Genomic DNA, 10,563 nt, shown 5'->3' with positions numbered 1-10,563 from the left:
GAATAAACTGTAAAACTCAACGACCATTTCCCCTTTTTACAGGTTACACTGTCAACAAAGGTGGGTTTTTTGCAAACAAAATCGTTTAATGGCGTTGTAACAATCACATTTTGTAGGTTAGCAAGTTAAGACCTTTGGGGTGAGATTTCCTACATAAACCTTTTGGGAATTTTTAATCACCTTCACAATCTTTTTCCTTTTTTTACTATTTCCTTTGTATGTATTTGTTATTTACATTGCCTTTGTTTTTGTTTGATTTTTATTGTGCAAATAAATACATCTAAAAAAATCTAATACGAAGATCTTTGGTAAAAAAATATATATATATATAATAAAAAATACAACTGGTAGTTGTGCGGAACCTTTTTCATGACATTGTGCGAAGCGGAACTGATTGTGAGACGTACCGGACGTAGCCAGGGTGACATTTGGGATAGGACGAAAACGAAGGCATGCGCGTACTTATGTTCTGAGACCCTCTAGTTTGTGTGTAGTTTGTATATATTTACGTGTAAGTGTATACATTAAAGAAGGCAATGGCGGCGTGGTGCTGTCGGTTTCTTCTTCAACGGGGAACTCGACTCGTTTCTCTCCCAACAGCATCTGAAAGGTGGATATTGCTAACTGGCTAGCTGTGCTAATGAAGTTAACTCAGAATAGAATCTTCATTTTCCCATGCCACGGTTGGTGATAATCACACCGTAGCTTAGCAACGCTAGGTTGCTGTGGTGAATTAACGGCACATTTTTGCGGTTTAATTGTTTATTTTAAAGTTGAATTGTGTGCTGTCCTTGCTGTTTTTACCTGAGCCTATTATTTGCTGACAATTAAGCTAATTGTATTTTCTTAACGCTAAAGCTCTATTGTGTCTGCTTCCTAGTAATGCCGTGAGTTATAACGTTAACCATCGTATGCTGCCCTACAACGTGCAGTAACTACGAAATCACGAATAACATAATTTCTGCACATTTTTGGGCCTGGAAGAATGGATATTAGGATTTATATGGATAATAATTATTAAATGGCAAACAAGTACACCATCATCAGTGTGTCAAATATTAATTTTTTGAGACAATAAAAAAAACTTAATTTTACATTTTTGCGTGTTTACTGCACTTGGCTCTGTAGGACCGTATACATCAGCGATCTTCAACAGGGTGTCCGCCAAATTGTTTGAGAATCTTTCCAACGTTTTTTTTTTTTAATGTTTCTTAACATATACATTAACATGGATGTGAATATTATTAGCAAATATACATTTGATGATAGGCTTATTGACTTATAGGCAAGGTAGCCACTAAAGTAGCCATGCACAGATACAATCATAATGTATGTACATTAACATATGTATAAATATATGAATATGTTTATAATGTTCATTGTAATATCTTATATATTGCATAAAAAGCTGTGTGTATAGGCTTTAGGTCGCCCTAGATGTAAGGCCCAATTTAAAATGCTCAATTTAATACAATATTTGTAGTCAGGGGTCTTTCAACTAAGGGTCTTTGGCCTAAAAAACTTTGAAGACCTGTGGTTTAATTGCTGATATTTCCTACGTTTTTTTCAAGATTTATGTTTATTGTTTGCTACAGCCGGAAAATTCTTGGGGGAATTTGTGAAGTGTTTTCACTATATGGAAACTTATGAGATTTTCTGTGTTCTTTGCAAAATACTTGGCCAAGATTAATGCAGAGACTGTTCTAAAGGACACAGCTGCTAAAGCACTCCCCAGTACCTGTTGTAGAGTAACAAATGATGAGTAACGTGTTGATGGTCATCTGCAAGCAGACACGGGTAGACATTAATATGACAAAATACCACCAGGGTCATTCAGATCTGTGTAACTGTTTTATTTCTGTCGTTGACTTGTCATTAATCGGTGACATTCATGCAGGTAAAATGCACAAATTGTTCGTGTGAATGTGTGTACCTGCTTGTTACTCAGCGGTAAGGACACTCCAGTGACTTAACTCACTTACTAAGTAAGTTAAAGTGATAGTGCAGTATGAAATCTGAATTAGAAGGCTAATATCAGTGTAGGTTAAGGGAAAGCATAGGAAAAAAAATGAATAAACATGAATCGACAGGGCAAAAATACTGTTTAGTTGCAGCCCTAAAATAAATAACCACTTATGAATGCTACCTGTACTCTTGTTGTATTGATTGGACACAGTTGTAAGTATGTGTCTGGCCAGTATTAATCTGTGTGGGGGCGTAAGTGATGGTCTTCCTGGTAAAAAACTGCACCTGATTCCCTGAATTTCTATTTCTTGCAGTCCTCCCCATTTGGTGGGTTGTATTAGGACAGTAAAAACCACAACATGGTTTGATGAACACCTAACAAAGGACAACCAGGAGTACATGAGAAAGAGCATGGCAGAGGAATACAGGGAACAAACAGCCAATAAGCTCAACCCGCTCAAAGATGAGCCCTGGCAGCGTCCTGAGTGGACAAACGGTAGGTGTCATGATTGGGGATTGTGTATATCATGAGTCCTCTTCCTGTTTGCTCACACTTTAAACGTCTTTTCGTTTGTTCTCTTCCCAGGCAGTCGAAGAGTCGGGTTAGTAGCCGTGAAGTTGGGGATGGTTCCTATCTGGACAAAAACGGGAGAAAGACATGCAGTCACCATGTTACAGGTAGCACGCCGAGCCACTCACACCTGCTGCCTTTCCTGTTGTGCTTTAGCTTTGCAACAAAACAGCCGCAGCAGGTATTCTTCAGGAATAATAATGTGTTTGTCATCTATAATGAAATGACCAGCAGGTCGGAAAAGCAGTCAAATAAATTAGATTGTTTTCTGGAGTGTGGGGAAACAGTAGCAAATATTGAACACCTTGAAATCTCACCTGCAAGCATTGATTGTACAAAGTGCAAAGAGGAGATAATTCATGTTAGATTTATTCAGATTGTCTTTTAAAGCCATCGAATAATCTGTCAATTAAATAAAGTGATGGCAAACTGTGTGTTCACTCTACTCTTTCTTGATAGTGACACAGTGACTGTAGTGGGAAGCATTACGAACTCCCATTGCACTTTCAGTAAAATGTTGTTTGTAGTCAGACATTTTAAAATCACCTCCACTTAATATTATATGCAAGGACAAACAGAAACATCTACCCCCATCTGCTGATTCACTTCTGTAACCTTTAGTAATTTGTTTCTTTTCAGCTGATGCAGAAACAGTCTGTGCTAAAGGGAATGTAGAGCATTTAAATTGACTTCCTCAGGGTGAAAGTACTCCAACAACTTCGACATTATGGTCAATGTTCTAATTTTAACTGAAAGTATTTCAAAATGTAGTGAATGTAGGGTTTGATTGGTGCTTTGGGAAAAGACATTTTGACTTTTGAAGGGTATATTTTCCTCGTCTTTTCTTGTCTTCCGATATACTTGCAATCGTGCAGTTTATCCAGTTGTTAAATATGTTTGTATAGCTGGAGTTTGAAACAGAAACAATTTCCCCCTGGGATTGTTCAAGTATTTCTGATTCTGATGATGTATTGCTAAATGCCTGTGAGGCTTTCCAATTGCTGTATTTGGGTCAAAATGCAGTAATAATCAGGTTTTGTGGCACAGTGAAAACTGCAGTCAAACTCTGACTATTGTTAATCCAGCTGCTGTTGTTTTTTGCAGGTGCGGGACTGCCATGTAATAAAGCACATGTCAAAGGAAGAATATGACGGGCGCACCGCTGCTCTCGTGGTAGGAGGGAGAAACGTATCAGCATTCTGGGTAAGAAATAGCTGTTTATATCATAAAAATACATGTTTACAGTTTTTATCTTGGCTGTGAAATTGGATGCGTTGATGGACATATGCAGCAGGCAGCTGTTCTTAGTGAACGGCTCTAAAAACCAAATGTACACTACCTGCTGAGCACCAAACAGCAGACAGATATAGTTAACAACCAGCTGGTGAACATGGGGGAGCATGTAGCCGCTAAAGAGACAGATATTTCCCTCAAGGGTTGATGGAGACCAAAGAGCGTCAAAAAAATAAGAGATTGCAGGGTTTTTTAAGTGCATTTTAGGAAAACAAACCTATTACTGGGAATAGGTTTCTGATACATAATAAACCTGTGAAGATAATTCTAAAACTGACGTGCTCCTGCTTTGTTATTTCTCTAGAGGCGAAAGCAACAAAGACTCATTTGAAGCATGAAAAACACACCTGCTACTGTTTTTGATGTATTGGTTAGGTGGGAACAACAAATTTGGACTTTTGACTTTGGACTGTAACTTTTGCTAAACATATATACTGTAGGTGAAATATAGTAATTAAAAAGGGTTAAGAAAGGAGGCTGCAGCATTAATAATCAGCAGCTGTCTCGTCACAGAAATGCAATTTATTTCTCTGCTTTTTTTTCTGTTGCCTGCCAATAGCTGGAGGAATTACACGTCTATAAAAAAGTGATTAATTCTCCCAGTTGACTCTTTTTACATCATTATTTTGACTAAAAAATACACTATTTTTATTATTTTTATAAAACTGATGACTTGTTGAACTGTACAATTTATATTGAATTGTAACATTTTAGAATATCATATCTAATCATATCAGTCACTTTGCTTTTATTCTGTTTTACTGCATATATGGTGCAGGTATAAAACCTTCCCCCTTCTCTATCTATGCTATTTATTTTGCACATCAATGTATTCCCAGTGGACTGAATAGGCGCCATCTCGGGGTCCGGTATCAAGTTCCTATAATACCTCCATGATCCATGTTTCACAAGAGCATTATTGATGCATCCAGGGCCTAGTGCCAACCAAGAAGACTGTGTTTGGTTTCAAGTATTATAAAAAAGTAGGAGTAAAATAGGAGTCATCCCCCCCTATAGCAGAATGTTAACTAATACAACCAGATCATACTCCAGCGCTGTGGAGGTCTGGCAATGAAAGACTTTAGTCTCATTACCTGCTGAGCAGCCAATGCGGAATGATTTATCACATCACAATGTCCATATTTGCTCATTTTAGTTCTGGCTACATTTCATACGCACACAGGGGAAAAAATCTAATCAGTGTGACAGCTTTATGGAAGCATAACTGAATTTTGCCATTTCCCTGTAGCATTGAACTCATCAGGCCAGTTCTAAGACCTTTTATGAATACAGACGAATAGTAAGGAAATTATACTCTCCCACAAACCATCACTGACTCTATTTCATCATTTCAAAGTGTCTAAATAAATGAAATTCAATAGATTATATTGCTGCTATGTCCTGCTAACATTGACAAGCACACACATATTTGAAAATTGTCTTTTATGCTCGTAATAAACTCTCTGGTCCTGTCTGCCTCAGACTGCATATCTGACCATTATTACACAAACCCTGCAACCTGGGGTGACAGACAACAACATTGGCTCTTCAGTTTACTCTCAACCTAAGCTTCCTCCTCATAAAGGGTACTGTTATAAAGAAGTTTTTTTTTTTTTTTTTTTAAAGAAAATCACCTCTAGAATCAATAAACTCACAATAATACCCATCCCTACTTAGTATGTATGAGGAGATTTTCTTTTCCTTATTACATGTTGCATCCATCTCTTAAGATGAAAAACAGATGAACGAGGATGAATAAATCAAAGTGTAATTTATTCATTGGTTCCTGATCGATGCTTGATGGGCCGGTGTCAAATGTGAAGTTGTTTAGAATCCCCCTCACACAGCCACATCACGCTTCAGTCAGAGGCAGAGTTTGTCGAACTGAGAAGCTCTGGCAGGCTGATTTTCACCCTTCTGTTGAAAGGAAGAGAGAGAGTTTAGAGTGACTGGAAGGGCTGAGATGAGAGCTAGCCGAGTGAAAGCAAATGTCAGAGCGTCTCACTGCCAAATGTGCATGCGTATGTCTGCGTGTGTGCGTGTTTGGCTACTGTACAGTCATAACAGACCCACGGTTAATTTTAAAATGCCAAAGTCCAACTGCTGTTCGGTCTTCTTTTTCTGACTACTGCCTTTCCCTCCATCCTCACAATTATATCTCTTCTTATCTTTCCGACTGACAGAGGTCTGAAGAAAGAATAGAGATGTACAGGAATGCAGGGGTGCCTCCAAAACAGAAATTGTCCACCTTTAAAGTCTCAGACAACGCCATCATCAAGCCAGGTATACACATGTGCACTAGCTCATAATAGGGATGTTAATAACTAAGCGATGATATGAATTTTGACTGTTAAACAGTTAAAATATAGTAGGGATAGTTTAAATATTCGTTATAAATTAATTGTTAAAGAAAAATTACCATCCTACACACCGGGTTTGCCGCGCGATATAGTGTAGACGGGCTTGAACATACGTTCTGCAGACTGCTGCAGACTGGTTCTATTGCTGAGAAAGTGGCTGCATTTGTCCACAATACATGCACGCACTGCTATGGCTGCACGGCCAGTACAAATCTTCAACAGACACAGAATGTGGAAAGTACGTCCAGATGACTGAACTGGGGATCAGTTTGCCTGTCGCTTAACGGTTAATGTTCGTTAAATGAGGGCCAGCTGTTGCTTGGAAAAAATATCTAAATTAGCATCCCTATCTTATAATTATAGAAATACTCATTTACTAAATTTCCCATGTTACACAATAAAATCTAATATATTGTTTGCATATTTGTACGAATGTTGTAATGTAATCTTGTTTGTTGCTTGTTCAGGCACTCCTCTGTATGCAGCACATTTTCGTCCAGGCCAATATGTTGACGTGACGGCCAAATCGTAAGTTCTGTTCTGCCAGATTTCCCTTCTCACTGGTGCTTCTTCTTGGCTTCCTCTCCCACTTTTTGGCCTCTTTTCAGCTCCAGCATCATGTTGTGAAGATAGACCATTTTTTAACTTTGCAAGAGAGTCCAAACCTCTCTTTTTATATCATTATCCTCAGAGGCAACAAGTCAACATGAATGTAACCTGAAAACATCTTCTTGTTTGTGTGTAGCATTGGTAAGGGTTTTCAAGGAGTAATGAAGAGATGGGGGTTCAAAGGTCAGCCAGCCAGCCACGGCCAAACCAAAACTCATCGCAGACCAGGAGCTTCTGGCCCTGGAGTAAGACAAGCACACGCACACACACGCACACACACACAGTGTAAGACGCTCATCCATGCCAGACGTGAACAGTTGGCTCCCCATAATCCAGTAATGTGAGTGAGTGTATCTTTCATCATCTGCGTTTAGGATGCAGCCAAAGTTTTCAAAGGAAAAAAGATGCCCGGCATGTTGGGCAACATCTACATCACAGCCCATGGACTGAAGGTACACACACACCCACCCACTCACAAGGACACAGTCGTTATTTTGAACTTCTTTGTCCTTGCCTGCAATTTCAGTTCAATACTCTCCCATCTGCCTTCTCTCTCTCTTACAGATTTGGAGGGTCAATACCAAGCATAATATTCTGTATGTTAGCGGCTCTGTTCCCGGCCACAGGAACTGCGTACTGAAGGTAAAAATAATCATATACACAACTGTGTGAAGTGTAAAGTCGAAGGTCAACCGCAGCATGCTTAGTGTTCTGAGAGAGTCCTTTGACCTTGCACATGTAAAACACCGTCAAGCACCTGCATCCGCAAGACAGTGTGATCCATCTTCATTGACACTGTGCTAGATCAGCAGCGTGTGTGTTTGTATATGTGTTTGTGTATACGTGTGGTTTTCTGTGAGGGAATGAGAGCACCCACCTTAATGATGTTAGTAATATCCGCAGCATCCATCTCCTAACTCGGCACGCTGTGTTCGCCTTTTGTGTTTGTGCGGACACACACGCAGCCTATAATTTGTCTTGCAGAGAAGCGATAATGAATACAAATGTGTATTGTATTTTACCCAGCTCAGCTGTCTTACACACACACCCGCACACAAACACACATGCAGGTTAATAATATTTGTTCACTATTGTTTGTTTACTATTCTGTGCAGCTTTAATGTCCCTATGTTATTCATTATGGATTTTTTTTTTGTGGGTAAATGATTAGTCCAGTGGTTGTCAGACTGGGAGTGAGGGATTCCTTGGTGTGTGTAGACCCCCTGCAGGGGGTGCAGATCACTAAACAAACACTGATCTTTCAAAATCGAAAATGTTTTGTTTCTTTCTATAAAATTGGTGTGTTTTATTTGTAGTTTCCTCAATATTGTTAATGATTGATTAACATGTAAAGTTGCTATCCTTAAGATTCCAATCCTGGTTGATTTGGAAAAACCTTTGATGGCCGTTGTAACAGCGGGAGTGTTTTACAGCAAACATTCCTCGAGCGGCTAGTTTGTCAGAAATATGACAGCTGCTGTGTTTGTTTACAGTGCAGCCAAACAAACTGCAGAAGTGCAACTGTGCATCTGATTTCACGCTGCACACGGCAGAAAGGTGCAGTAAAAGAGTTGAAGGTGTAGCCTTTGACCTGCAGATGTTCATCTTACAGCTCACTGTGGCCCGGGGCATGAAGGGTTTAAGCTTCTCAAGGGGGGCATGACAGAAAAAGTTTGAGAACTACAAATTAGGTTCGAAAAATCCAAAACTCAAATATATTCTATTTAGAATTTAATTAAACATAGAAATGTTCACATTTAAGTTCCTGATTGTAGAATGTAGCAAATTTCAAATTCTTGGCAACGAGAAAAACCTTTTCTGTCACTTTGCAAGTGTTGAATCAAGAAACTTGTCGAGGAGAAAATATATTTAGTATTGGTTTAAGTATTACATAATTTTAGAACTGCTCTATGCCTGAAATCAGGCATGGTACCTAAAAATTTTGAGCCCTTCAACTGTTTCATCACTAATTAAGACAAGTGTCCTTACAGCTATTACAAAAAGTTTTTGTGTCTTCCAGGTAAAAGATACTAAACTGCCAACCAGGAGCTCCACCCTGCTCAACCCTCCATTCCCTACCTATTTCGCAGAAGATGAAGGTGACCTGGATGAAGATCTGTACGACGATAACTTGTTTATTCACACAGACCCGTCATTAACACTGTCCTGAACACACACACACACACACACACACACACACACACACACACACACACACACACACACACACACACACACACACACACACACACACACACACACACACACACACACACACACACACACACACACACACACACACACACACACACACACACACCATGTTTCCATGTAAACCCACAAACTGTCTGGATCCTGCAATAAAAAAAGAATTCCTTCTGAATGTCTTGAACCCCTCTCTTATTTTAGTTTTTTAGTGTGAGATGCAACAGCACCAAGCTTGTCTGTTTGATCCAAACAGTTATTACGGTTCCCTTTCCCCTGAAACCATGGTAACCGTAGGAATGATGATGTCACTAGAGGATCCCCAAGCAGAGAGAGGAATAAAAAAAAAAAACGACTGTGAAACAAAACAAGAGTGAGGCAGATGTGGTGGAGAAATGTGCAATAACTATGCAGTACGCAGGATAAGGGGATGGAGGGGGTGAGCTCGATACAATGAGTTTCCCAAAGCAGAGTGAAAGAGTGAGGGGAATGCAGACAGAGGAGGGGGTCTGTGAAGGTAGGGGTGGAAGAATGAATGGGGTGGAAGGTATGGAAGCAAATACAAAGGAGTAGAAACGGAATAAGGATGGGAGAGAGTTGGTAAAGGTGTGGAGGGCGACTAAAGGAGAAGGAGAGGCAAGGATGGAGGCTGACAAAGGTTGACATTTGTGCATAAGAGGATAAATGAGGACATTAATGTTGCAGCAGGAACTGCTGGGCGCTTAAGTCTGTTTGTGTTCAGCGGTATTGAAATGAGAACCTCAAGCTGGTGGGCTGATAGTCCCTCCTGCACCATGTGGACCCCTCCTAGCATTTTTAGGCAATAAATAATCTACAGTTAGTGTTACAGTTTAATACCATATTTTAGTTACAGTAATGTAGCATTAGTACTGTATTTTCAATTACTGTATTTTCAATTACAGTAGATAGTCATGCCCTCCAATGAGTATAAATGTATCTCCCGAGGCCTGCATTTGATTCAGTGCCTCTTTCTGTTGGCCTCTGCTCTGTATCTGTAATAAACACCAGCAAAAAAAACAGGCTTTTGTTTGAAACACTGACAAGTATACTGTATAGTGGTGCCTCACAGTATAGCCCTGTAACAACTGCCGATACACACGTCTCATTGATTGCTTTTCCCTAATTGAAACGACACACAAGTCGGTAGACTCATTGATGTGCAACATACAGTAGTAGGTTAAAGATGTACGGTGGTGATTTAGTTTGTGGCAAACAACGTCTTGCTCCATATAACATGCCACAGCTTGTAGGCCCATAAGGCAGCAGCAGGTTCTTTGAAATGGTAATGATGTCATTTGAAAGTCCTGCTCTGTGGAGCCTGCACATCATCAGGCTCTTGTGGGGGTGGATGGGGTGAGGGGGCGCTGCCTGTTAAAGCAGCAGAGCAGAAAGAGAAGACGATGAACTCTGGTGTGTGTGCGTGTGGTAAAAGACCAGTAGGTTAGTCAGTGAACTAATGACCTAATTAAAGAAAAAAATGCCCCAAAATTTGGATGGATTGAAGTAGGGTATCTATAGCCTAATGTAGTTTGAGGAATC

At 39.8% G+C, this 10,563-nt stretch overlaps 1 protein-coding gene across 1 annotated transcript; it reads left to right on the top strand.

Moving 5' to 3' along the window:
* The first annotated feature begins 413 nt into the window (after positions 1–413).
* Positions 414–9,151, top strand: mrpl3 (mitochondrial ribosomal protein L3). Its single transcript, XM_083926174.1, has 10 exons — positions 414–610; positions 2,280–2,461; positions 2,552–2,643; positions 3,641–3,739; positions 6,013–6,112; positions 6,657–6,717; positions 6,935–7,043; positions 7,173–7,250; positions 7,363–7,440; positions 8,819–9,151. The coding sequence occupies exons 1-10, from the start codon at positions 537–539 to the stop codon at positions 8,966–8,968; spliced, it is 1,023 nt and encodes a 340-aa protein (XP_083782300.1). The 5' UTR covers positions 414–536; the 3' UTR covers positions 8,969–9,151.
* The last annotated feature ends 1,412 nt before the right edge of the window (positions 9,152–10,563 follow it).

This window comes from Echiichthys vipera, assembly GCF_963691815.1.
Source record: "Echiichthys vipera genome assembly, chromosome: 13".
In the NCBI taxonomy this organism is placed as follows: Eukaryota; Metazoa; Chordata; class Actinopteri; order Perciformes; family Trachinidae; genus Echiichthys; species Echiichthys vipera.
Note: the sequence above shows the minus strand (reverse complement) of the source record. Positions and strands in the feature narration are given on the sequence as shown.

Coding starts and splice junctions, on each gene's coding strand:
- mrpl3 (XM_083926174.1), top strand. CDS start 537: ATGGCGGCGTGGTGCTGTCGGTTTCTTCTTCAACGGGGAACTCGACTC. Junction 2,462..2,551: donor GCGTCCTGAGTGGACAAACG/GTAGGTGTCATG, acceptor TTCTCTTCCCAG/GCAGTCGAAGAGTCGGGTTA. Junction 6,113..6,656: donor CAACGCCATCATCAAGCCAG/GTATACACATGT, acceptor TTGCTTGTTCAG/GCACTCCTCTGTATGCAGCA.